The 26389-nt window shown below is 63.4% G+C and overlaps 1 protein-coding gene across 1 annotated transcript; it reads right to left on the reverse strand.

Annotated features, from left to right (window-relative positions):
* Nucleotides 1–8752: 8752 nt before the first annotated feature.
* On the reverse strand, nt 8753–24307 carry SIAH2 (siah E3 ubiquitin protein ligase 2). The gene is made up of 2 exons (XM_055128955.1): nt 23532–24307; nt 8753–9903 (listed from the first exon to the last, which is right to left on the reverse strand). Exons 1-2 carry the CDS (start codon nt 23928–23930, stop codon nt 9346–9348), a joined length of 957 nt encoding a protein of 318 aa, XP_054984930.1. The 5' UTR covers nt 23931–24307; the 3' UTR covers nt 8753–9345.
* Nucleotides 24308–26389: the final 2082 nt, after the last annotated feature.

Here is a 26389-nt window from a genome sequence, read left to right on the forward strand (position 1 = left end):
GGTGGGAGTGTTCGAGCCCCGTGTCCTGTGCCCAGCGGGCTTCCTGTGGCGGGCTGGGGTCTGGGTGGCAGTGACCGCACACGCCTGAGCCCTGCATTTTCTTTTCTTTGTGGAGTTCAGGAATCTGTCCCCATTGGGTTACTGAGGGGATTCTGGGCAGTGTGGACCACGGGAATTTATTGACATCGATTTTTATCGGAAACACTGTGATGTACAGAGTTGTTTGTCATATAGCTGTTTCAAGCATGTCGTGTTCCGACACCAGCAGCGTGTGACCCTCCCTCCACCCGTGTCTCCAGTTTCCCACCCAACCCCACCCTGCTTCCTTAGGCACATAACCAGCTTACTTTATGTTGCTTATTCCGACAAAACTGTAAGAAATGGCAAATAGAAGGATCAGAAAATAAATCAGAGCCAGAGCGATAGCACAGCGGGCAGGGCGTTTTCCTTGCACGTGGCCAACCCGGGTTCGAGTCCCAGCATCCCATACAGTCCCCTGAGCACCACCAGGAGTAATTCCTGAGTGCAGAGCCAGGAGTAACCCCTGAGCATGGCTGGGTGTGGCCTGGAAAACAAAACAAAAAAAAAAAAAAGAGAGAGAGAGAGAGAGAGAGAGAAAGAAGATAAATCATTAAGGACCAATTAGTGATTACCATATGATTCTGCCCTATGCAAATAAGAGAAAACCATTGAATACAGTATTAAAAAATGCCCATTCTCATTTACATATGTACATTTTTCAACTCTGGAATATAAAGTATATTACATTACATTTTATTTTATACTTGGATCTAGTTATGGCAGTAATCATATCTCACCTGTCATTAATACTTTGAAAGCAATTCTGCATTAACATATTTTGGAGTTTACATGGAATAGTAAGGGAGAGCCTGGCAAGCTCCCCGGGGCGTATTCATATGCCAAATACAGTAACAATGCTGGGTCTCATTCCCCTGACCCTGAAAGGCCTCTAATGCGGTACTGTTGGGAAGGACGAGTAAAGAGAAGCTGCTAAAACCTCAGGGCTAGGACGAATGGAGACGTTACTGGCCCCATCGAGCAAATCAAGGATCAACGGGATGATAGTGATAGTGATAGTAAGGCTGGACCACGGGAATTTTAATATAGGTGAGGTTACCTACTTTTGATTTCCAAAGCCTCGTTTCTGCCTCTCTGCTAACTCTCACGGAACATCCCGGAACGCCGTTTCCAGCTTCCAGCTCCTCCCTACACAGGTTTCCCTGTGTGTTCTTGGCAAGGTCTCAGAGCTTTTCCACTTTGTTTTAATGAGAATCATCTGAATTTAGGCCCCGGGAACACAGAACGCCGTTTAGTTGCTTCCTCCCCTGTTAAAAAAAACATTTTCGGAAAGAGCCCGAGCCTACCGAGTGAGCTAATTGAATTCCACACGCCAATTTATAGAATGGAACTGAAAACAGGGATGGATCGACTTGAAAATAATCACGTTTCCCGAGGAAATGAGCCCTCGCGGACGGAAGCTATTTAGAGGCTCGTGTGCAGCTTATTGACAGCAGGTGCCCAGGGCCTGTTTGCTCTCCCTGCGGGCGGCACGTAGCAGCCACTGGGGGGGGGAGAGACCTGGGGGCGCCGTTCACCCCTGGGGAGGGGGGACGGTGCCCAGGGCCTGATGGCACTGAGGCTCGGAGCCCACTTTTGCCAACTGACGTTCAAGGTGCCCACGGGGCCCGTGTCTTAGCCTGGCCCAGTCTGGGCCCGGCCTGGCCGCCGTGAGGGGTGACCTGGTTCCTGGCACAGGCGGGGAGCAAACGGGTGTCTGGGCCTGACGGGACAACGGAAGGTCATCAGGCCTCTCCCGGCCTGCGGCCACAGGGGGCAGGGTCACCCACAGCCCCGCGATCCCGTCAGAAGCACACCCTCCGTGGACGGGCAGCTCGCAAAGACGCCCCCTCCTCACCTAGCCCGGGGTCTGCAGAGTCCACCCTCCCTCCACCCCGCCCCCCGGCCTGTCTGAGGCGGCTCCCGGCCCCGGGGTCCCTGGGGACAATGTCATACAGTTCAATGCTGGGAATTGAACCCGGGTCGGCCGCGTGCAAGGCAAACGCCCTACCCGCTATGCTATTGCTCCAGCCCCCTAACTTATTGCGTCTTCTGCATCCGGTCTCTCTCCACGGAGACGTCTGTCACTCCGTACTTGAGCTGTTATAAATAATGCTGCAAGGAGAGTGGAGGTGGACAGAGCCCTGAGTGGCTGGGCTACTAGCTCCTGTGGGTCTGGCCTGTTTCTGGCCTTTGTCCAAGCAGCCTCACAGAGGCGCGCTCCTGGCAACTGCCCCCTGTGGCCTTGTGTGTGTGTGTGTGTGTGTGTGTGTGTGTGTGTGTGTGTGTGTCGCTGTGGGTTGTGCATTTCTTTTTCTTTTTTTCTTTTTAGGTCACACCCGGCGATGCTCAGGGGTTCCTTCTGGCTCTGCACTCAGGAATTATTCCTGGCGGTGCTCAGGGGACCAAATGGGATGCTGGGAATCGAACCTGGTCCAGCCTCGTGCAAGGCAAATGCCCTCCCCGATGTACAATCACTCCAGCCCCCACTCAGATATCCTTAGTTCAGTTCTCAATTTCCACTGGTCTATTTTTTTTTTTCACTTCATTCTGTCCATTAATCCTGTTTTCTGATGTTGCAGACACAGGTCAAATCAGCCAGGACTGGTCTTTCCAAAAACAGACCTTGAGTGAACACCATGGGGTACAGAATCGTTCCTAACAGAGTTGTTTTGGGGCGTCCAGTGTTCCAACCCCAACCCCAACACCAGCCAGAGTGGCGTCCCGGCCAGCGTTGCCCCCGTTTCCCACCCTCCCACGCCAAGCCTGCCCCCTTGGCAGGCACTTCCTATTGCTCGTCACAGTAAAATGGTAGATGGAATTCTCAGAGAATAGTTCAGTAAAAGCTGGTTTGTGGAACTTGTTAGATCGCACGTGGGGTTTGCAGCGCTGTCTGCTGCTGAGCCTTCCGTGTTACTGTTTCCGTTTCTTCAGTTGGCTGTGCTTCTCCCGGGCTGTCCGTATTGTGGAATTTGGCTGCTGGACCTCGGAGCCCCAGGATAGGGCTGGGGCGATTCTCGGCCCGACTCCCTCCCAGGGGGCCCCAGAGCTCTCAGCCCCAGGCCCAGTGTCCCCGTGACGCTGCGTGGCATCTCTTCCGAGATTTGCACCCAAGCTGGGAAGTTGGTGGTGGCTGTGTCTGCCGGGGCTTCCGGCAGTCATGGGGAGTGGGGGGAGGTCGCCCCGTCCCCACTGTAAGAAGCCCCCAGAGTTCTCAGCCTGAAGAGCAGTGTACCTGGGAGTTTCGTCGACTCGGCGTCTCTGCAGAGGTTAGTCGGGCTGTTGGCGTGCAGCGGCTTCCCCAGGGGGACACCTGGCCCCCCTCCTCCCCAGGATGTCCCGGAGATTGTAGCCAGAGGACTGGTGCCCCCCTGGGGTTTCTCCGCTTGGCCTGCATCTCTCCCAAGATTCATTGTGAAGTCGGGCCCGTTGCAAGGCGCTGTCCAGCACTTAATCTTTTCCCTTCTGGTTTGTGCTACACAATCCCGACATGTTGTGTAATTGCATTAATGAATTAATTTTGCTTGGGGGCCACACCTGGTGGTGCTCCGGGCTTACTCCTAGCTCAGAGTGCCTGGCTCACTCCTGTCAGGCTTCAGAGACCATCCGGGGGGTCTCCGGGATCAAACCCAGGTCGGCCTTCCGCAAGGCAGGAACGCCCTACCGCTGTGCTGCATGCTGGCTCGTCTGTTTTGCTTGTTATGGAGACAGCAATTCGGCCTGTTTCCTTCTGAAGAGCTAACCAGTATTCTGCGGCATTAACGTATCGCATCTTTTTTTTTTTTTTTTTTTGCTTTTGGGTCACACCCGGCAATGCACAGGGGTTACTCCTGGCTTTGCACTCAGGAATTGCTCCTGGCAGTGCTTGGGGGACCATATGGGATGCTGGGAATTGAACCCGGGTCGGCCGCGTGCAAGGCAAACGCCCTACCCGCTGTGCTGTTGCTCCAGCCCCCTAACTTACGCGTCTTCTGCATCCGGTCTCTCTCCACGGAGACGTCTGTCTCTCCGTACTTGAGCTGTTATAAATAATGCTGCAAGGAGAGTGGAGGTGGACAGAGCCCTGAGTGGCCGTGTTTTCATATCCATCGAGGAGACACCCCGAGTTAGGGTATCGGATCAGCTGGAAACTGTCCCTGGCTTCCAGAGGAACCGCCGTGCCGCCGTCCTGGACACCAGTCCCGGCCTCTCTCCGAGGACACCTCGGTTTTCAGGCAGTGCCTTTCATTTCTGCGTCTGTCCTCACGACCTTTGCAGATGGTGTTTGTTCCGTCTCCAAAGCAGAGTCCCCCGGTTTCCTTTTCTCGCTTGCTCGCTGCGGCCGGGACCTCCAAACCATACCATGGTAGGAGCCTGGCTCTTGGACAGACGGCGCCGGCTTTGGTGTTACTGGGACCTTTCTCTGCGCCTTAGCCGAGCAAGGTGCGGTAAGAATCCAGGGGTCCCTCTGTGGGGGTTAAAGACGTGTCATGGACACCTGGGCGGTGGCCTCGGGGGTCAGAAACGACTAGGCCTTTGTCCTGATGACATGGACAGGACTGGAGGCTGAGAGGACAGGGATTGGGGGCAGGGGAGGGGCTGTTGCTCTTTGGTGGTGACGTTTGTGTTGGGATATTTCTTTCGAGGGCGTCAGCCCAGAAACACCCACTGTTGTACACTGACATTCGTCACGACAAAATAAAATGACAACAGGGGAGAGAGTACGGCGGGGAGGGCGTTTGCCTTGCACATGGCTGACCCGGGTTTGATCTCCGGCATCCCATACAGTCCCCTGAGCACCGCCAGGAGTGATTCCTGAGTGCAGAGCCAGGAGTGACCCCTGAGCATGGCCAGGGTGTGGCTCCCAAGCAAACAAAAGGAAATGAAATGACAGTGAAAAACATAAGTGACTGTCATTTGCCTGTGTTGGGACACTGAAAACACTTCTCCAGCATAGCTGCACCCCTTCCCCTGGGAATTGAGGCTCCCCTCCCCCACGCCCCCTTCCCCACCCAAGTCCAACAGGACGCAGTGCCAGACCTGAACACCAGGGGGCAGCATGCAATTGCAATACCAGAACCAAATGAGCCCCTTCAGTGGAAGACGGTGGCTGTAGGGGTCAGCGGAAAGGACGGGTCTCCCTTGAGTTTGGTGTCCGGTGGGGGTCTTCTTCACGAGAGACGATGCTTCTGGAACGGGGGATCCGCAGCTTGGCTAGAGCCCCTGTGGGATCCCGTGGCCCAGCCCTTCTTTTTTTTGTTTGTTTTTGTTTTTGTTTTTTGCTTTTTGGGTCACACCTGGCAATGCACAGGGGTTACTCCTGGCTCTGCACTCAGGAATCACCCCTGGCGGTGCTCAGAGGACCATATGGGATGCTGGGAATCGAACCTGGGTCAGCCGCGTGCAAGGCAAATGCCCTACCCGCTGTGCTATTGCTCCAGCACCCCCAGCCCTTCTTGTGCTCACAGGTTATACCCGGGGTGTGTGGATGGGAGGGGCAGGCTCCAAATCCGGGGAACCTTCTCGGAGAGCAGGAGCCGGGCAAGAGGGGCCCCTGCATGCACCTGAGCCCCTCCGGGACATTGGGGCGGGGGGGTGGCGGTTAGTGCTCAGGGCTGACTCCTGGCACTGCGCTCAGGGCTGACTCCTGGCACTGTGCTCAGGACTGACTCCTGGCTCTGTGCTCAGGGCTGACTCCTGGCTCTGTGCTCAGTCAGGGCTGACTCCTGGCACTGTGCTCAGGGCTGACTCCTGGCTCTGTGCTCAGTCAGGGCTGACTCCTGGCACTGTGCTCAGGGCTGACTCCTGGCTTTGTGCTCAGTAGTGACTCCTGATGGCTTTGGGGGACACATGGGGTGGCAGGGGCAACCCCAGGCCATCCCTCTGTGCTGTCTCCTGTACCCCTTCTTTCTTAGAATGTACAGACAAATGGAGAACTGAGCCTTTGAGTGCTCTCTGGAGAACGTTCTGGAAGGGCGGCGTAGGGGCCTCCCGTGGGGACAGTGGCGGGGGCACCGGGGAGAGTGAGGTGAGGAAGGGACGGGGACCAGACGACCCCCGCCTCCCCCTCCCGCGGCGAGGCTGGGGCAGCCCCGGCCCTGTTCCTCCTGCCGGGCTCCCCCGAGAGCAGTGGGCCAGGCCCGGGGAAGGCTCTCACTGACCTTGGGGGGTCACTGCCCACCCTGGCCACCCCCCCACCGGGCTGTTTGCCGCAGCCCAAAGCTGCCTGGCCCCGATGGCCCCCTCTGGACAGGGCCCAGATGAGGGAGCAGAAGTCTGGAGTCGCTGCTGCGGTAGAGCTTATCTGCGGGGCGCTGGGTGTGGTGCCCTCTGGGCAGGGCCTGACCTGGCCTGGGGGTGCTCTGGACAGTGGGTGCGAGTCCGGCGGTCTCCCAGCAGCCCTGTGGGGGTGGCCCGGCCCTGGGGTCCCCGCCTGAGCACCGTGACACTCAGGCTCTGCGTTTGCAGGGCCAGGTGGGAGAGCCTGACAGCAGCGTCCGGGCCGCCGGTGCCCAGCCAGTGTCCCCCAGGGGTCTCTGTCCTGCGTGGCACTGCCTTCACTTGGGGGGGCCCAGACGCCTTTTTTTCACTGTCACTGTCACTGTCATCCCGTTGCTCATCTATTTGCTGGAGCGGGCACCAATAACGTCTCCATTGTGAGACTAGTTGTTACTGTTTTTGGCATATCGAATACACCATGGGTAGCTTGCCGGGCTCTGCCCTACAGGCGAGATACTCTTGGTAGCTTGCCGGGCTCTCCAAGAGGGGCGGAGGAATCAAACCCGGGTCAGCCGTGTGGAAGGTGAACATCCTACCTGCTGCGCTATCGCTCCAGCCCAAGCCTTTTCTTAGATTTCTTTTATCTTTTTAAAATTTACTTCCTTTTTTTTTTTTTTGCCTTTTGGGTCACCCCCAGTGATGCTCAGGGGTTACTCCTGGCTCTGCACTCAGGAATTACCCCTGGCGGTGCTCGGGGGACCAAATGGGATGCTGGGGATCGAACCTGGGTCAACGGCGTGCAAGGCAAACGCTCTGTCCGCTGTGCTATCGCTCCAGCCCCTAGTTTACTTCTTTTACATTTATTTATTTTCCTTCCTCTTAAAACATTTTTCCTGTTCTCTTTTCCTTTTTGATGGTGGAGTGTTTAAAGACAGAAAGTGTGGAGACACTCCCTGTGCCCTCGCCCAGCTGTCACTCCCCCTCTCCCCGGGCACTCGGGGGCTGCTGTCAGCGTGGCCCGGGGACCCCTGAGACAGGCCCAGGCCACCTCTTGTCTCAGCGGCCAGATTCCTGTCAAATTAGAAAATTGAATTAAGACAAGAAAAGAAAAATCCAGCTTTTCCCCTGGCCCAGGGGGCACCGTGTAATGAGTTTTGACACATGTGCTCGCAGTTGCGTTTGAAACCCCAGCTTTGTAGGAAGACGTTTAAACGGGCAGAATCTTTTCTGCCATTGCCGCTTCCTCTTCAGACAGGGACGTAGGGACTGACATTGGGGATTGTTTCCCCCGGTTCCCTGGACGATGCATGGTTTCACAAGCTGAGGAGTTGTGACTGCTGAGGCAGCACAGCCGGAGGCGCCTGCCTTGAATGGGGCCAACCCAGCCGGACCCCGGCATCCCATACGGGGCCTGAGCACCTCGGGAGTGAGCCCTGAGTGCAGAGCCGGAGGAACACCTGAGCAGCGCCGGGGGTGACCCCCAAACAGAAACAAAAACAAAATTCAAGTGTGAAAGTGAAATTCATAGATTTCCATTTGAGGAAACGCAGAGTGTGTTCATGTACATGTGTGTCCCTGTGTGTGCATGCCTGTGTGTGTGCACGTACATGTGTACCCCTGTGTGTGCATGCCTGTGGGTGTTTGCATGTGTGTGCATGCTTGTGTTGAGTTTGTCTATGCATTTGTATGGTGTGTGCATGTACATGTATATTCCTGTGTGTGCATGCCTGTGTGCGTTTGTGTGTGCATGTGTGTGCATGCTTGTGTTGAGTTTGTGTGTGCATTTGTATGTGTGCCTGTGTGTATGCTTGTGTGTGTGTGTGCATGTGCCTGTATGTGCATTCCTGTATGTGTGTGTGCCAGTGTGTGTATGCCTGTGTGCGCGCCTGTGTATGCCTTTGTGTGTGTGTGTGCATGTGTGCATGTGTGCGCCTGTGTGTGCATGCCTGTGTTTGTGCACACTCACCCGGCCCAGCGCTGCCCCTGCCGCCACGCCACCCCCCACACATGGCCTCAGCCGTGCCTTGGCCACAGCAGCTGGAGTCCTCTCACTGGTCAGCTATGGGCCATGGCCGTTGGCCCTCGCAGTGCATCTGGCAGAACCCGCGGCCGTTGCTCCCGCTGTGTGTGAGCGTGCCCCTCGCACGCCGGAAACTCTGTGTGTGTGTGTGTGTGTGTGTGTGCGCGGGCTTCGAACCGAAGCCAGGCTGTCCCAGCCTTACCCCCGTGCATGCGTATGTCCGTGACCCCGATGCCCCCGCCCCGGGACTCCTTCCTTTCTCTGGTCACGCGCGAGCCAGTCTTCTGGGGTCCCTGGGCCTGAGTCTGGGAAGGGGTGGCACGGTTGGCCCGGCTCCCCCGCCGCCCCCGAGGTCACGGGGATCGTAGAGGTGAGCTTGGGGCGCAGCACCCAGCCGGGGTGTGTGCGTGCGTGCGTGTGTGTGTGTGATCTCGTTCTCAGAGAGAAAAGCGTTGGTGCATTTTTGGAAAATATTTATTAAAAAACTAAAGTGAATGTGGCAAAATCGAACCCCCTCCCCCCGCGAGTACCGGTAAGTAGCGAGCTGGGCCCCCTCCCGCTGCCCGCCCGCTGGCCCCGAGGACAGGCCGGTGGGGGGGGGGGCTCCAGCTAAGGAGCAGACGCCAGGGGTGGGGAGCGCCCTGGGGGGGGCCGGCCAACACCCCGGGGCCCTCCGCACCGCCCCCAGGCGCCCGGGGCCCACCAGGGAAGGCCGAGCTTTCCTCCTGCGGGGCTGGGGAGGGGGCGAACCAGCAGCAAGCCAGTGTCCGCGGGGTGCCCTCTCTGCTCGTGCCCGGCCCCGAAGGCTGGCCCCGGGGCGGAGCCATGCAGTTTGCGAAGACCCCCCTCCGGGAAAGGGCTCCCGCGCCCTTCTCGGCCCCGGGAAGTACCAGGGTGCCGCGGGCCCGGCTGTGCCACGTGCCCCACACAGGGCCCGGGGTGGGCGGGGAGGCGGGCAGCGGGGGGCGCCTCCCAGCCCGAGCTCGCCGCTCACAGGCGCCCCCGGCCCGCGCCCTAGCCCGGCGGGGCCCTCCCGGGCGGGCCGCGCGTCACGGGCAGCACGTGGAGATGGTGACGTTGATGCCCAGGTTGCCGTTGTCGGCGAAGAGGTGCGCGATGGCCGTGTCGAAGACCAGGCAGTCGCTGTTGAGGATGGCGGCGGCCACGCCGTCGTGGATGGAGCGCGGCGTGGCCTCCCACGTGAGCCGGCGCCGGTTGCCGTTGAGCTCCAGGCGGTAGGCGAAGCTCTCGGCCTGCTTGCGCGTGCCGATGAGCAGCACGATGGCGAAGAACTGCTGGTGGCCCTCGTACTTCTCCTGCTTCTCCAGCACCAGCATGAAGTGGTGGCCGAAGCACGACTGCATCATCACCCAGTCCACGGCGCCCGGCAGGTTGATGTCCGTGGCCAGGAAGACGATGTCCTCGCCCTGAAGCGTGGTGATGCTCTTGTGCGCGTGCATGAGGTGCGCCATCACCGCCTCCAGCGCGCCCTGCCACTTGCACGACGCGCCGGGGCACGGGCACGCGTAGGGCCGGAACTCGCACACGTCCTCGTGCTCCGGCTTCTCCGTGTGGTGCAGCGTCAGCGAGCAGCCCGTCGTGGCGTACTGCGGGGTCGTGGGGGGGGGAAGCCGTGAGACCCCACCACGCCCACCCCTGCCTGCCCACGCAGCACCCTCTCCTCCCAGCCTCCAGCCCCGCCCCTCCCCCCGCCCCTGGAGCCTCCAGCCCCGCCCCTCCCCCCGCCCCTGGAGCCTCCAGCCCCGCCCGCGCAGCCCCTCCCCTCCCCCTGCCCCCCAGGAGCCTCCAGCCCCGCCCACGCAGCCCCCTCCTCCTGTCCCCGCCCAGGAGCCACAACCCCGCCCACGCAGCCCCCTCCCCTGTCCCCGCCCAGGAACCTCCAGCCCCGCCCATGAAGCCCCTCCTCCTGTCCCCGCAGGGGTCTCCTGCCCCCCAGGAGCCTCCAGCCCCGTCCACGCAGCCCCCTCCCCCGTCCCTGCCCAGGAACCTCCAGCCTCGCCCACGAAGCCCCTCCCATCCCCACCCAGGAGCCTCCAGCCCCGCCCACGCAGCCCCCTCCTCCTGTCCCCGCCCAGGAACCACAGCCCCGCCCACGTAGACCTTTCTTCCGCATGAGCCTCCAGCCCTGCCCATGCAGCCCCTCCCCTCCACCCGCCCCCAGGAGCCTCCAGCCCCGCCCACGAAGCCCCCTCCTCCTGGCCCCGCCCAGGAGCCTCCAGCCCCACCCACGAACACCCCTCCCCCACACGAGCCTCCAGCCCCGCCCCCTAGCCCCGCCCCCCAGAGTAGCCTCCAGCCCCGTCCACGCAGCCCCGCCTCCTGTCCCCCAAAGGAGCCTCCAGCCCGCCCAGTCCCCTCCCGCTGTCCTCCAGAGTAGCCCCTCCTCCGATCCCCCCCCAGCCCATCTGTGCCCCTGTGTGGGGGCTGCTCCCAAGGCCCACGCGGTCAGGTCCTGCAGTTTTCCGTGCCTCGCGGACACTGGGGCCGCAGGACGCCCTGCCCGACTCTAGCCCTGCCCAGCCTGGCGGGGGGCGGGGGGTCTGGCTGCGGGGTCATGTGCTGGGGCTGGGGGCGGGCTGGAAGACGCGGTTCCCCCCACGCAGGCCTGTGGCCGTCACATGGGCCGGCCAAAGACCAGTAAGGGCAGCTGGCTTGGCCGCCCCTGCCCACCAGGCACGGCGGGGGTGCAGGGGCAGAGCGCGCAGCTGATTGGGACCATCCCTGGCCCTCCCCGCCTCCTCCCTGCCGCCCTTCGCACACACTTTCGGTGGGAGCAGGGACCCCAGGGGAGGGGGCGCCACGCCAGAGTCCACCCAGACAGGGAGACCCAAACCCAGACCCCGGGAAAGGGAACTGGGGGGGGGGCTCTGGGGGTCACGTGCACCGCCTGACCCCTCCAGGGCACAGGGGCCCAAGTGGCCGGCAGCGGGGCCGAGGACCAAACAAAGGCCAGCAGAGGCCCAGCGCGGGGGGGCCCGAGGAACAGCCTAGAAACGCTCCTCTCCCGGGACCCAGTCTCCGGGATGCGGGCCTCGGGGGGCTCCCCGGAGGCACCCCCGGGGGAGTCAGTCAGCCGAGATGTGTGCCTGGGAGCGACGCAGAGCGCGAGCCCCTACATCGTCCTCGCGACCTGCCCGCCCGGCCCCTCCGCTGGACTCTGCTCCGGACAGCGCTCACCCACGGCGCTTCAGGCCCGACGCTCCGTGCCCGGTGCCCAGAGTTGGCACCCGCGGCAGAAAGAGCAGGGCGGGCACCACGCATCTCCCCGCCCGCGCCCACCGCCAGCCCACGGAGCACCCAGGGCCCAGGCGAACTGGCAGGGCCGAGAAGGGCAACCGGCGCCCAGCCGCTGGCCGCACGGGCCTGTGCAGGGCCTGTCCCTCCCGCCCCGCCCCGCCCCTTGTCCAGCCCCGGCCACGTGTGAGCCTCCCAGGGCACCTCCGCGCCGGGTGGCCCAGGTGGGCGCCGGCTTTTCAAACATTTTCTTTTTTAACATCTGAAGGTGTGAGTGTGAGTGTGAGCGAAAGCAAGCTCTCACCTGGGATCAGTGTGAGGGGCTGAGTAAAGCCCACCGGTAGGCACCCCCCGCCCCCCGGAAAGCTCCAAGACTGAGGTGGGCACCTGTTCTGCGCCCCGCCTGTGCCCAGTGCCCCCGGATGCCAGAACGCCAGATGAGAGGGCAGGGCACGAGGTCAGGGAGGGGTGCTGCTCCCCTGGGGGTGGGTCTCACCCACTGCCGGGGAGGTGTCTGTGGCGGCCGTTGACATTTGGGGGGGCCCAGTTTCATTGGGGGGGTCCTCTGGGCCAGCAGTGTGGGCCTGACGGGTGTCTGACCTGAAGTGTGGGGCGTGCAGCCCCCTCGGCCCCCCTCTCGGAGCTCTATGCCCCGCCCCACGGTTGACCCCCAAGAGCAGGCGACTCGGGGGCTCTTTGTGGCGGTGTCATCCTTCTCCACCCACTGGGGACTGGCCCTGGTCACGAGGACGGTCACATGTCCCCAGGCCGAGTCTCCTGGGGAGGGGAGGACAGAGAGACTGCCTGGTGGGCTGTGGCCACAGGAAGCAGGTGATTGGGGTGGGGGCGCCCGCCCCTGCTCCCCGGGGCGGAGGGGACGCACGGTCACCGGCGGGTGCCCTGGGCCTGCTTCACACTGCACACACGACCGAGCCAGCGGCTGCATCTCCACCTGCCCGACACCCCCCTCCCCAGGCCCCCAGACAGACTGGACTCAGGTTCCAGGGCAGAGGGCGACACCAGCAGAGCCCCTCCCGAACCCGCCCCGCCTCCCCGACCCGGGGCAGTGCTGCGGGGGTCTCACTTTTCACTCCACCGGGGCCTGGCCTCACCACCGCGCTGGGTCGAGGTGCCGCCGTGGCCGTCGTGCCGGGGACAGGGACGCTAGAAAGCAGCTTTCCCCGTGGGAGACGGGCCTGCCTCAGCCTTCCCGGGGGGTGGGGAGTGGCGGGGACACAGGGGACGCAGACGCGAAAACAAAGAGAGGCGCCAAACCGCGCTTCTGCTCTGGCTTTCGAAGAGGGGCCGGTAGGGCGGCGTGGGCCGGCCCTCTGCTGTGACCAGCCCCGCCTTGCTCTCTCCAGCCCACGTAGGAAGCTGCCGATTCTCTTCCTGGGCATGGAGCGGGAAGGGGTCCCCCACGGCGAGCGCAGAAATGTCCCAGACGCTCCCCCAGGTCTGTCCGTCTGTCCTTGGCACCATTCAGCGCTGGCACCCACTGTTTATTTTTAATTTTTATTTATTTTACTTTTTTTTGCCTTTCAGGCCACACCCATCGATGCTCAGGGGTTACTCCTGGCTCTGCACTCAGGAATCACCCCTGGCAGTGCTCGGGGGACCCTATGGGATGCTGGGGATCGAACCCAGGTCGGCTGCGTGCAAGGCAAACTCCAGCCCCGGCACCCGCTGTTTACCTGCCACCCACGGTCACGTTACGCCTGTTTCCAGGAACCAGGAACTGGTGCAGGTCAGAGGTGTCCCGGGCTGGTTCAGCACAAGCCCTTTCTCCCCCCTCCCCCCCCCCCCCCCCCCCCCCCGTTTCACGCAGCTGGATCCCAAAATGTGCCAACGCCAGGCAACAGCCACCCGCAGAGGAGCGGATGGTCCCCCGGGGGGGACCGTTCGGGAACCACCCAGCCCCCGCCTTTACCTCCCGGGAAACACTGTTCGCCAAGTACCAGCCAGCACCCCAGTTGGAGACGAGGAGAATAAACAACACCCCCAAACGTGGGACGGAGCCTTTGCTGTTGGCGCTGAAACACCCGTTAGCTGAGATAGGACCCTGTTTGGGGAGTCAAAGCGCCAAGGGCTTTTCCTGCAGGAGGGTCGAGGGCCAGGTCTGCGCTGGCCTTTCCTGCGCACCAGGGCTGCCACTGGGGCTGGTGTTGGGGGGCAGGGAACACGGGCAGGGGTGGCGGCTGGGGGCTAGCGTCAGCGCATGGCCCGTTTCCCGAGCCCGACCCCCGAGCCATCAGCAGGTCAGAGAGCGGCCTTGTTTACGGGCAAAACAGGCACTCGGCGACGCTCACTGCGGCTCAGGCCACGGAAGTCCTTTGGGTGGGCAGGTGGCGAGGCGGGTGGGGCCCAGGGGCTACAGCAGGGGCCGCTTTGCAAGCGTGAGGCCCACAGTTGGGTGCCCAGTGCTCCCCGCTGCGGCGTGTGGCTGGGGGCTGCCCCTCGGGGCCCCGGGCACATGTGCTCGAGCACCATGGCTCAGGGGCACAGCCATGCATGAGCACGACCCTCTCCCCAGCCCCAGCTACGGCAGTGATGAAGGGAAGGAAATAGGAACTTCACTAATACCTGGGTATTTTTTTTGGGGGGGGGGTCACACCCGGCGATGCACAGGGGTTACTCCTGGCTCTGCACTCAGGAATTACTCCTGGCAGTGCTCGGGGGACCCTATGGGATGCTGGGAATCGAACCTGGGTCGGCCGGTGCAAGGCAAACACCCTCCCCACTGTGCTATTGCTCCAGCCCCACTCCTGGATATTTTTGAAACTATGTTTTAAAAAAAAATTAAATAAAGGTATGGTGGGGGGAGAGATAACACCAAGGTCACAATTACTCGCCTTGCCTGTGGCTGACCCCGGTGGTTCGATCCTTGGGGGCCGTCTGTGGTCCCTGAGCAGGGCTGGGTGTGGTTATGCGCCCACCCCCCATCTCCAGCAATAAAATCTCCAGGAGAGAAAATAAATCCCATAAAATTAAAAAAGATCAGAAACACATGAGAGAATCCAGGGACTGAGCAGACTCTTGATGCGGGCATCGTGAGGGTGAAGGTCTACTGCAAGGGCCCGTCTTTCCTTAGTTTCCCCCCCGCCCCTGTATTTATTTCTTTCAAGAAAATGTACCTTTACGTATTCACAGGTAGACGTGGCCTGCAGACTCCTTTGGGGCCCCCGGGACTCATGTTACGGGGAGAGTAAGGAGTCGCTGTGCAGACACCCGGACTCCTGAGCCACGCGGCTCCAGCCTGAGGAGACAAAGCCACTTCTGCGGCCCCCCGAGCCGCCAAGTGTGTGGCCGGGCTCCCTCCAGACCCCCGAGAGGAAGCCGGCACCCCACCCGGTGCTTAGTGTGAGACCCCTCCCCGCAGCAGATTTGATTCTGTGTGAGGCCAGAGCAATAGGACAGCAGGATGGTGGGGTTGGGGGTGGGGCTCGCTTGCACGGGCACCTGCTGTTTACCTGCCCGCGGTCACGTTACACCTGTTTCCAAAGGAGAACTCGCCACCACCAGGAACTGGGGCGGGTCAGGGCTGGCTCAGGACAAGCCCTTTCCCCCGTTTTATGCAGCTGGGGCCCCAAATGTGCCAACGCCAGGCAACAGCCTCCCGCAGAGGCGTGGATGGCCCCCTGGCGACGGTGTGGCCCCAGCCCCTCCCCTCCCCCGACATGCTGTGTGACCCGAAGGTCCGGGACGGTCGTGCATCTATCCCTTCAGATCGCCCTAGACTGTCTGGTGAGCTGGTGCTGAACCTCGCAGAGACCCAGCACAGGGCAGAAACCAAGCCTTAAGCGCCACACGGGCCCTTGGCTAGCCCCTGCCTCCATTGCAGCACACCTTTCCTGTGCTGGGGTCACCGGGCGACCCCGCGTGGTTTCCCGGTGGCCTCACGAGCTCTGTTTTGGGCGCTGATTGATCGCCCACTTCCTGCCCAGCTGGAGTTCGTGAGTGAACCGGCTTCTCTGACGAGCCTGGCCAGGGCGTGCAGGGTGGGGTGGGCCTGGCCGTGTGTGGCCACCAGACACACTTGGCAGGTTCCTCCCGGACCCCAAAAGTCTTCCTGGGGAGGGGGTGGCGGGAGCTGGCCCAGAGAGCCTGCACTGTAGTCTCCAACTGCGCCCAGCCAGGCACGCAGTGGGGAGCACGGGTGCACGAATGGGGAGCACGTGCCTCCTGACCCCACCCCCGGTACCGCGACAGCATTTGAGGGAAAGGAAAAGGGGGAGGGGCGGGTCTCACTGTGGGACCCAGAATGAAAAATAATTCACAGCGCGAGGGAGGCCTTGGGTTGGGTCCTCACGGAAAAACCGAAGGTGTTTCGGTTGCTCTTGAGATCGCGCCAGGAGAGTAGGTTCATCTCGGACCCGGGCCTGTGGGCGGGGTTAGACCTGCCTGCAGGCTCCGGTGAAGGCGTTCAGCGTGTTGACTCTCTTTGCTGGGCGGGGGGGGGGGGGGGGGGCGGGGAGCTCTGTGTGGTTTTGCCACTGTGCTGGGCACCAGGGGGGCTGGCCATCGCCTGGGTCTGCCCCAGGCCCCCCAACAGACACATTCCGGGACCCCTCCCTCGCCTCTCTCCCAGTTTGGTGCCCAGCCCCTGCCTGTGCGGCCAGAGCCCGTCTGAGAGCTGGTCCTGTGCCCATGATGTCCCCCAGAGGGCTGTGTCCCCCGAGAGGGCAGCCGGGGCGTCCGGGGGGGCGGTCAGGGCTGCTGGAGGGCGGAGGGCTGGGCAGGAGCTTGTCTCGGGGGAGACAGAGGGCTCGTGTGACCCTCAGTCATCCGCGTGTCCCCGGTCCAGCGGGGGTACACGTGTCCCCGCAGAGAACCGTGGACAGGCAGGGGGCTCCCGGCTCACCCCCGAGATGAAACACGTTCCCTTTGAAACACGCGTGGACATAGGCCCCGGTTCCTCTGGCGACTCCTGCACGCACACAGCCCCGTCCGGGGAGCACTGCTGCTGGGAGGCGTATGTCCTATACGAGCCCCCTGGCCCCTTCACTCGCTTCAGGGTCCCCTTAGCCTCTGCCCAGCTTCCGCCAGCTGGCCCTGGGCGGCCCCTAACAGCACAGCCCTCGCTGTCTGCTCCCCGAGACGTCAGTGGTGGGGTTGGCCGGACTCGGCAGGTGACAGCACAAGAGCCCAGCACACCGCCGGCCCCGGGTGGTCAGTGGGCCCTTCCCGGAGAACTTGTTCCCGGGACGTCCAAGTGAATGAACAACTCGGTGAACGACAGCGGCTTTTCCCCGCGGCTGGCGAAGTGCAGGGCTGCAAACCTAACCAGGCCTGGCCTCTCGGGGCAGCCCCGGGGGTCGGGGACTGTGAAGGCCCCTGATCGAGGCGAGGGGGTGCGGGGCAGTGGGGCAGCTGCCGGGTGAAAGTTCCAGCCCCCACTGCAGTTCCTGCCACACGCCCAGAGGATCCCTGGGGTGGGTCTCTGGGCGAGACGGACCCTCCTGTGGCCAGCTGTTCGGCCGGCGTGAGTCAGGCCGCCTTGTTCAGACCAGGGCGGCCACATCTGGGCTCTGGTTCGGTTCTGCCCTGGTTTCGGGGGGCTGGCTTGTCGGAGATGCAGGGGGCAGGACGGAGCAGCCCGAGGCCACGTCAGGGGAAGAGGCGGCAAAGGATTCCCCTCACGGGTGATGCTCGAGAGAGGACGGACCTTGGCATGACTCGGCTGCTCGACTTCGCCGGCAAGACCTGCCCCCACTCCAGCCCGGGGGACTCAGCTTGGGAAACACTCGGGGCGTCCTGCCCCAGGATTTGGCCAGAGCATGACTGACTTCTGCTTTCCATCACGGTATGACGTGAGTGGCCCCAGGCAGGAGGGGAATCCACCGGCTCCCGTCCCCCCAGGCAGTGACACGGCGGGTGGGTGGGGAAAGTCCCCACTGGGAAAACGAGCTTCTCCAAACACACAACTGCCAGAGGCTGCACCCGGCTGTGCGCGGGGCAGGCTCAGGGGACCATCGAGGCACCGGGTTGGCACCAGGCCTGCCACATGCACGGCCAGTGCCCTGCCCACTGTCCTGTCGCTCTGGCCTCGACTGTCCGATTTTGGAACAAAAAACCTTAAGGACCTAAGAGATGAACTTACAAGAAATTCATAGAAAAGAGCATTCTCGGATGCTTCTAAATGCGGGGAGGGCGGGATTTTAATAGTCTTTACATGCTAAACTCATGCTATTCCAATAGTCTTTACATGCGAAAGTCATGCTAGTCCAATAGTCTTTACATGCTAAAGTCATGCTATTCCAATAGTCTTTACATGCGAAAGTCATGCTATTCCAGTAGTCTTTACATGCAAAAGTCATGCTATTCCAGTAGTCTTTATATGCTAAAGTCATGCTATTCCAATAGTCTTTACATGCTAAAGTCATGCTATTCCAATAATCTTTACATGCTAAAGTCATGCTATTCCAACATTCTTTACGTGCTAAAGTCATGCTATTCCAACATTCTTTACGTGCTAAAGTCACGCTACTCCAATAGTCTTTACATGCTAAAGTCATGCTATTCCAATAGTCTTTACATGCTAAAGTCACGCTACTCCAATAGTCTTTACATGCTAAAGTCATGCTATTCCAATAGTCTTTACATGCTAGAGTCATGCTAGTCCAATAGTCTTTACATGCTAAAGTCATGCTGTTTTCTTAGAGGGGGTTGTTGGTTCGGGCTACACCTGGTGGTGCTGCTTAGTGGTCACTCCTGGTGGTGATCTGGGGACCACCGACGGTGCCGGGGCTGGGACGAGGCCAGCAGTGTGCCAGCAGGCCACACCCCCGGCCTCTCGCTTACAAAGCATCTTCCATACCAGGGGAGAGAAAGTCTGTGCGGGAAACGTGCTGCCTGGAGAGCTGAGGTCGCCCCTCAGAGGCCGGAGGGAGCAGAGAGCCAGGCCCGAGAGGGGTGGTGGGAGACTCGGGAGCGGCTCCAGGGCAGGGCCTGAGCCCCTCGACCTCCCTCACAGAAATGCAAGAATCCGAAATCTCCTCTGGGAGCCGGGCAGGCCCAGAGCCTGGCCTGGCACTCCCTGTCCACCTCCCACAGGGCACATTCATAGGGGCTCCTCCGGTCTGGGCTGTGGGGGACGCCCGCCCGACCTCTCGGCCTGATGCCACCGTGACCCCACCCTCCAGCCGCACCCCCACAAGGCCAGGCGCCAGCACCTGGGACTCCTGGTGGGGGGATGGGCGGGAGTTCAGCCCAGGGGCACTGCCAGAACCTGCCCCCAACCGGTCTCAGAGGGGGCCCAGACCCCTGGGTGCCCCCCCAGTGTCTGCAGCCAACCCCTGGGGGGTGGGGGGGTCACCGCTCATCTCATTCCCCATCTGGTCCGAGCCCCCGGGCGTCCAGAGGTCCCCAGACCCATCTGGCCTGCTGACCCCCTTTGAGGAGACAAGCAGCTCAGCTACCGCAGGAATCTCCCCGGGTGCATGACCCTGGCGGGGGGGGGGGGGGGGGGGAGCCTCCGGGCAGCCCAGCAGTGCATGCGGGGAGGTGGGGCGGGGCAGGCCCGGCACGGGGGGTGGCCTTTGGAGACACGGCCACGTAGAGCCTCTGCACGACCAGAAGGAAGAGCAGAGTCCTGCCCCTTCAGCAGGGGCCCGAGGAGGCAGCGCTGTGGACGGTGCCCGGGCCAGCCTCGGGTCTGACCGCCCTCCTGCCTCCTACCCCTGGCTGCAGCCCGTCCTGCATTCCTGCTGTTGTCTGGGGCCACACCCCAAGGTGCTCAGGGCGACTCTTGCCGTGGGGCTTGGGGGAGCCTTGCGGCAGTGAGTATGGAACCTGGGGTGCCTGCATGCAGACGGCCGGGACCGCTGGGCCGTCCGTCCTTCTGACAGGGTTTCGGGACCCCCACAGCCTGCTGGCCTTTCTGCTTAAGGGGCAACCCCCCGGCTCAGGGCAGTCACTGCTGGCCCAGGACAAGCCGGCAGGCAGGGGAACTTGGCGACCTTCTCAGGGGCAGTTTATCAGGTCCCGAAATTTGGGGGGCAGGGCGGGCGCTGGCAGAGCCCTTTGGTGCCACCTTCTCTCACCGAGAGGCGCAGGACGAGGGGGCTCGGACGGCGTGTCCCCTTGGCACAGGTGTGGAAAGGGGCTCGGCACCCCCTTCACCAGGACTTCTTGGGGTGCCAGGCCCGGGGGGCTCAGTGCAAGCCTCCCCCGAGCACCGGGGCGGGGGCTGGGGAGTCGAGAGTCGCCCTGTCGGGCTGAAAACGCTGGAGACGGGCCAAAGTTCACACACTGAATCCCAGGCCCGTGACCTGAAACCCGAGTCCAGGCTCTTCTCTGACACCCGAGGCCTCACGCAGCTGCGGCAGCTCCCAGGTCCTCCCCTCCCTCCCGCCCCCTTGACTCAGGTCCTCCCGGCCCTTGCCGCCACCTGCCACGTGCCGTCCTGAGGGTCCCCATCCCCAACCACAGCCACGGCCCTGGCGGAGCTATAGGAAGTTTCAGCGAGATGGGGAAGAAATGGGGGGCTGGGGCCGGAGCGATAGCACAGTGGGTAGGGCGTTTGCCTTGCACGCGGCTGAGCCGGGTTCGATCCCCGGCATCCCATATGGTCCCCCAAGCACCGCCAGGAGTAATTCCTGAGTGCAGAGCCAGGAGTAACCCCTGAGCATCGCCGGGTGTGACCCAAAAAGCAAAAAAAAAAAAAGAAATGGGGGCGCAGAGGGCTAAGACAGCGGGGAAGGCACTGGCCTTGCACCCTGGTTCCGGCAGTCAGCCCCGGCTCCAACTCCCCGCGGCTCTCCCAGAGTGCTCCCTGAGCACAGAACCGGGAGTCAGCACCGAGGGCCTCTGGGGGTGACCCTCCGCCACACGCTGCCCGACGAGAAGGAGAAGTGGAAGAAGAGTGCGAGGGCCAGGCTGGGGGGTGCCCAGCTGAGAGGGAAGTGCGGGGGCGGGAAAGTGGGGGGCCGGGGCTGTGAGCCCTCCCTCCCCCCGCCCCCCGCCGACACCCACGTGTGCGGAGGTGTGGGTGTGAGATGGGGACAGGATGTCAAGGCTTCCCAGGCGCAGGGCGGCCGGAGCACTGGACTAAAAATACCCCCCGAGTGGAAGGCAGCTGCTCTGGCTTGGAACCTTCTGGAAAGGGGATGCCCCGGCCCTCTGACAAAGGGTAACCACCCACCCTCACGGAGCGACCCCAAGCCTCCGGCAGGAAGCCGTGTGGCTACACCGGCCTGGTGGGGGGCAGCTGGGACACGGGCAGGAGAAGCCTCCCCACTGGAGTTTGGGGGCTCGGCCCCCACGATCCCTTCTTCTCGGGGAACGCCTTGGTGGCGGGCCCCCAGGTCACGAGGAGGTCGGGCCACCCCCGGCGGGCACTCGCCCTTGGCTATGGTGCTCCTTTCGGCCACCCTGCCTTCCCCCTCCCGAGCCAGCCCTGCCGAGAGACAGGGACCCCGGCCAGGCTGTCCCTGCGAGGAGCAGGCCTCGGCGCCAGCCCTGACGTGCTGGGCTCACGCCCGCACGCCCTCGCCCTGTCCCGCCGACGGCCAAACCGGCCGGGCCGCCTGGGAGGGTTCCAGGGTTGGTTCATCCAGACCCACGGGCCGAGCTGCCCTCTCGGTGGCTTGGACGCGGGTCAGCCAGTCGGGCACGCCTGCGCCAGCTTTAGAATCTCACCCAGGTGCACCTGGGTGCGGGCCGGGGGGGCCCCCCAGGTCCCTGGCAGAGCTGGGCTCCCGGGAAGGGCCCGGCCGGGTTCACCTCAGCAGGCCGAGGGGCGGCTTTGCCCGCTGCCCTGGGGGGAGCGGAGGGGGCTGGGCCATCCCTGCAGGCACCTGCGCCAGCTCCTCCCCGTCTCCTGTTGCTGCCGTCCGGGGAGGCTCTGGGAAGAAACCAGGGGCTGGGAGTGACTCAGAGGCTGGAGCGCAGGTCTGGCAAGTGCGAGGCCCCGAGTTCGATCCCCGGCACCATAAGAGGCTCAGGTGTCCATAAGACACTGGCCTATAAACCATCACTGGCCTTTCACTGCCTTCCTGGCCCTCATAAAAGAGAGGGAGACGTTTTGCCTGAATTTTACGGGCGACAGGCCATACTGGGTCAGGAGATTCAGCTGTGCAGGCTGTAAGGCATTTGGAGGCAGAGTCGTCCCTTTTTTTTTTTTTTTTTTTTGCATTTCGGGTCACACCCAGTGTTTGCACAGGGGTTACTCCTGACTCATGCACTCAGGAATCACTCCTGGTGGTACTGGGGGACCATATGGGATGCCGGGGATCGAACCTGGGTTGGACACATGCAAGGCAAACGCCCCCCTCCCCCCCGCTGTGCTGTCTATCTCTTTGGCCCCCAGAGTTGTGTCTTGAGGTGGACGGAAAACCCACCACCCAAACGTGGAATCAGACCCATATTTGAATACACTATTTTAAACCCCAAGGTGGCCAGGCCCCGGGGCCAAATCAACGATCACGCGTTTCACCCAAGTTTCAGTTCTCTGGTGGCTTATTTTCTTTCTCTTTTTCTTTTTTTTTTTTTTAATTTAAAAATAAGCTCTTGCCCTACAAAAAACAGGGAGCGCCAAGGAGCACTGTGAGGCTGTGCGAGTGGCTGAGGGGGACAGCCGTCTTCCCTGAGCGTGCCCCTGACATCGCGGCTGGTTCTGAGTGACAGAGCTGACGTGGCTGGCCGGAGCCCCGCTGGGTCCAGGCCGCTCCCCAGACTGAGTGCCCTGGGTCGGCAGATGGGCACTGACCACCAGGGGGATGCTCTGAGCCACCAAGGATCAGGTGGGCAGACCAGAAAAATACTCTGAAGCTAAGCATCGGAGAGAGATGATGCAGAAGCCATTTTTGGAGAAACACTGCGGTCTGTGTGAGTGTGTGTATACACACACACACACACACACACACACACACCTCTGACACCCTGTCTCCCAATCTAGATACAGCTGCCAGTATATTTATAGAGAGCTGGGAAAATTGATCAGAAGCTTCTGCTCAGCCTGGGAGGGGGGGAGAGGGGGAACAGGGGCCAGAGGGGCCCTTGCTGGGGGGTGGGTAGGGGGCTTCCATGTGATCTTCTGGCTTAGAGACCTGCACTCCGGGCAGCAGCATTGGAACCCTTCTTTATTTCTGGGGCTGGGCCACACCTGGGGACAGTGTGGGCTTCCTGCTGGCTCTGCCTTCCGGGGCTCAGGGGACCCTAAGGGGTGTGGCAAAACCAGGGCAGAGAGCACTTTTGACAGGAGTACCCACCCTACTATTTTTCCGGCCTCAATCACTTTTTAAAAATTGTTATTATTTGGTGGGGGGGGGAGAAGAGGCTTCCAAGCCAGGCTGGGGAGACCGTCTGATGCCCACCCCCACCGCGCGCTGGTGCCAGCCTGTGCCAAACTGGTCGGGCCACCTCCCAGCCCCCCACCACCACTGAGTACTCTGAGCCACGCAGAATGCAGTGGGGAGCGAGGACGGGTGGCCGGTTCCTGTTACACTCGCGACACCCAGCCCGTCTCCCCGCCCCTCGGGCCGGCGCACCGCGCGCGGGTGCGGGAGGGGGCGCAGGCCGGCGCGGGAGAGGCGTGGCTTGCGGGGTTTCTCCGGCTGCCGAGGGAAAACAGACTGTAGGCGCCTTTTTTTTTCTTTTTCTTTTTTAGCTGCACTCCCGGGGGCTCCCCCACGTGTCAGCGGTCCGGGTCGGGTCCCTCCCAGGCCGGCTGCCTGCCGAGCAGGGGGGCGCGCGCGGCCCCTTCGAGTTCCGCCCGCCGGACTTGTCCAAGTTTACTTGTGCGGCCCGGCCCTGCCCTCCCGCTCGGGCACTCGCGTCCAGCGTCCAGAGTCCAGGGCCCGCCCGCGGGGGGGCGCAGAGGGCCGGCGGCCCGGAGCTGGTGCCCCGGCGAGCGGGGCAGGTGGGTGCGGGAAGGGGGTGCGCAGCGGGGCGGCCGGGACCTGCAGCGCGTGCCTGTGGCCCTTCAGTGCCGGGGCTCGGGGGGGGGGGGGGTCCCCCGGAGCGGCGCGCGCGGACCCACCTTGCAGGGGAACAGGACCGCCGAGGCCACCTTCTCCATCGCCAGGTTCCTGATGCTGGGCGTCAGGGCGCCCCGGCACGTCGGACAGCAGCTCAACTTCTGGCGGCATTGGTTACACACCAGGTGCCCGGCCTGGCACTGCAGGATCGGGGGCAGCACATAGTCGAAGCACACGGGGCACTCGAAGAGCGAGGTCAGCTCGTGGTGCTGCGGGGACCCGGGGCCGGCCCCGCCCCCGCCGCCGGGGCCCGGGATCACCGCCGCCGCGGCGGGCACCGCGGCCGAGATGGTGGCGGCGGCCGGGGGCGCCGCCGGGCACGGGGCGTGCGGGGGCTGCGGCGGCGGCGGTTTGCTGCAGGGCTTGCTAGCGCTGGGGCCGGTGGAGGACGGGCGGCTCATCGCGCTCCGAGCCCACCATGGACCTGCGGGCGCCTGCCTGCCGCGGGGCCGCCGGGGTCAAGGCGGTGCGCGCCCCGCGGGCGGCGGGCTCCACGGCCACGCCACGGCGGCCGGCGCGGGGCAGGCGGCGGGCACGGCGGGCAGGCGGGCAGGGCAGGCAGGGCGGGCAGCAGGCGGGCAGGGCAGGCAAGCGGGCACGGTGGGCAAGGCGGGCGGGGCGGGCAGGGCAGGGCAGCAAGCGCGCACGGTGGGCAAGGCGGGCAGGCGGGCGCGGCGGGCGCCAGGGGCCGCGCGGCCGGTCGGACACCCCCTCCCGCCCCGCCCGGCACCCGCGCGCTGCGCACAGCCGCGGTCCCCGGCCTCGGCGCGGCGGCAGCTGACGCAAGCCCCGGGGGCGCGCGCGGACGTGACGCCTGGACACGTGTGCGGGCCGCCCAGGCGCGCGGGGCCGGGCCGAGCCCCGGGTGCGCGGGGCTGCGGGCTCCGCCCGGCTCAGGCTGGCAGCCCCGGGCCCGCCCCCCGCGCGCCGCCGCCGCCGCCGCCCCGCGCGAGGGGCCGCACCCCCACACACCCGCCCGCCCCCAACACTGAGCGGGCCCCGGGCGCCGCGCCGGGTGGGCTTTTCCGGAGCCGCGCGGGGCGGGGCTAGCTGGGACACGCCCACCGAGAGGCGGGGCCCGACCGTGGCCACGCCCACCGCGGCCACGCCCACGCGCCCCAGTTCAAACCAGAAGGACGACTCGGGGCGGGGGCGGGGCGCGAGGCGGGCGCCCCGGGACCCGGCGGAAAAATGCGGAGGTTTGTCTTTCCGCGGGTTGAGTCACCGCCCGCCGGGGAGGGGCGCGGGGCGTGGGCCGCCACCAGCCGGCTCTGCCTCTCCGCGCGGGGGCCGGCGGGCGCGCGGGGCTGGGGGCGCGTCCTGCGCCCCGCGCCCCCGGCCCGGCTGGAGGGCCACGGCCAGCACCTGGGCAGGGAATCCTGGGCCGTGGGGGGCAGGCCTGGGGGCGAGCTCGGGGCCGGGGCTGGCGGGAAGTTCCAGATCGCCCCGGAATGCTGGCAATGTGGGTGGGTCGCGAGGCCCGCCCCCTGCCCCCGCCCCCCGGGGCCGTGGGAGACGCTCCCGGGGCGCCGCATGCGCTCTTCTCGGGTCGAGCCCGCCCGAGTCCGGGGGGCTGAGCACCCCGGCAGCAGAGGGGGTGCTGGCCGGAGTCCATCGGGCGCTATTTTAGTGGATAGGGGAGTGCCCAGTTACGCAGCTTTTTCGGGCGCGGGGCCTGCGGCGGCTTGCCGTGTGTGCCGCCGAGGTCACCGCGGACCCCCTGCACCGCACGGGGCCCCCAGAGCAGCTGGGAGCGACCCCCAGCCCCGCCTGCTGTGAGTGCCCCGGGGAAAATCAAACAGCACTCCTGCATCCCTGAACCCCTGGTCGTTATTTAGCGTCAGAGAACCCCAGGACACACACCCCACTGACCACCGCAGCCTCTACTCTAGCGAGAGCTTTAGCTACATCGCCCGCCCCCCCAGTTTCCTCATCTGTGGAAGGAGGATCAAAACAGGGACCCCCTCACAGGAGGGGTGCTGGCAACCAACTGGATGCTGGGAACTTGGCCCATCTGCTTAAGCTGTAGCTTCCCGGCCAGGCCACCTCTTTGTCCCTCTTGGGGCTGGCGGGGACAGGCTCCCAGGTGCTCTGGAAGGGAGGGGGTGCTCGGGGATTCTGGGCCAGCCCTGCCAGTGGCTCCCTGGGAGATCAGGACCTAGGGTGGGTGCTGCTGGGGTGCTGTGGGGGCGGGGGACTCCCCAGGCCACTCCCAGGTGCTCCGCTGAGACCTCTGGGGGTTCCCCCTGTGGTACTCGGGAGAAGTGCAGGGCCATGCCCTAAGCTGAGGATCTAAGCAGGGTCGGCTGTGTGCAAGGCAACCTCCCCTGCACTCTCTCTCTCTCTGTCTCTCTCTCTCTCCCTCCCTCTCTCTCTCCCTTCCTCCCTCCCTCTCTCCCTCCCTCTCTCCCTCCCTCCCTCTCTCTCTCTCTCCCTCCCTCTCTCTCCCTCCCTCTCTCTCTCCCTCCCTCTCTCCCTCCCTCTCTCTCTCCCTCTCCCTCTCCCTCTCTCTCTCTCTCCCTCTCTCTCTCCCTCTCCCTCTCTTCCCCCCCCTCCCCCCCTCTCTCTGTCCCCTTTAACCCATATTTTAAAAATAACCTAGGGGTGGTGGGGCCCCCAGACCTGAGCATAGTTTGGGAGCCCCCCAATCATATATTAGTGAATTTGGGGTTGGACCCTCACAATGCTTAGGGCTCACCTCTGACTACTCAGGGATCACTCCTGGTGTTTCTCAGAGCTTACTCCTGGCTCTGTGCTCAGGGATCACTCCGAGGGATGTGTGGGGGAGGCAGGGATCAAATTAGGATGGTCTTCGTGAGAAACAACTGCTTATCCCCTGTACTGTCCCACTGGTCCCAGG

This window comes from Sorex araneus, chromosome 2 (genome assembly GCF_027595985.1).
Source record: "Sorex araneus isolate mSorAra2 chromosome 2, mSorAra2.pri, whole genome shotgun sequence".
Lineage (NCBI taxonomy): Eukaryota > Metazoa > Chordata > Mammalia > Eulipotyphla > Soricidae > Sorex > Sorex araneus.

Coding starts and splice junctions, on each gene's coding strand:
- SIAH2 (XM_055128955.1), bottom strand. CDS start 23,930: ATGAGCCGCCCGTCCTCCACCGGCCCCAGCGCTAGCAAGCCCTGCAGC. Junction 9,904..23,531: donor CGGTCCTGTTCCCCTGCAAG/GTGGGTCCGCGC, acceptor ACGACCCCGCAG/TACGCCACGACGGGCTGCTC.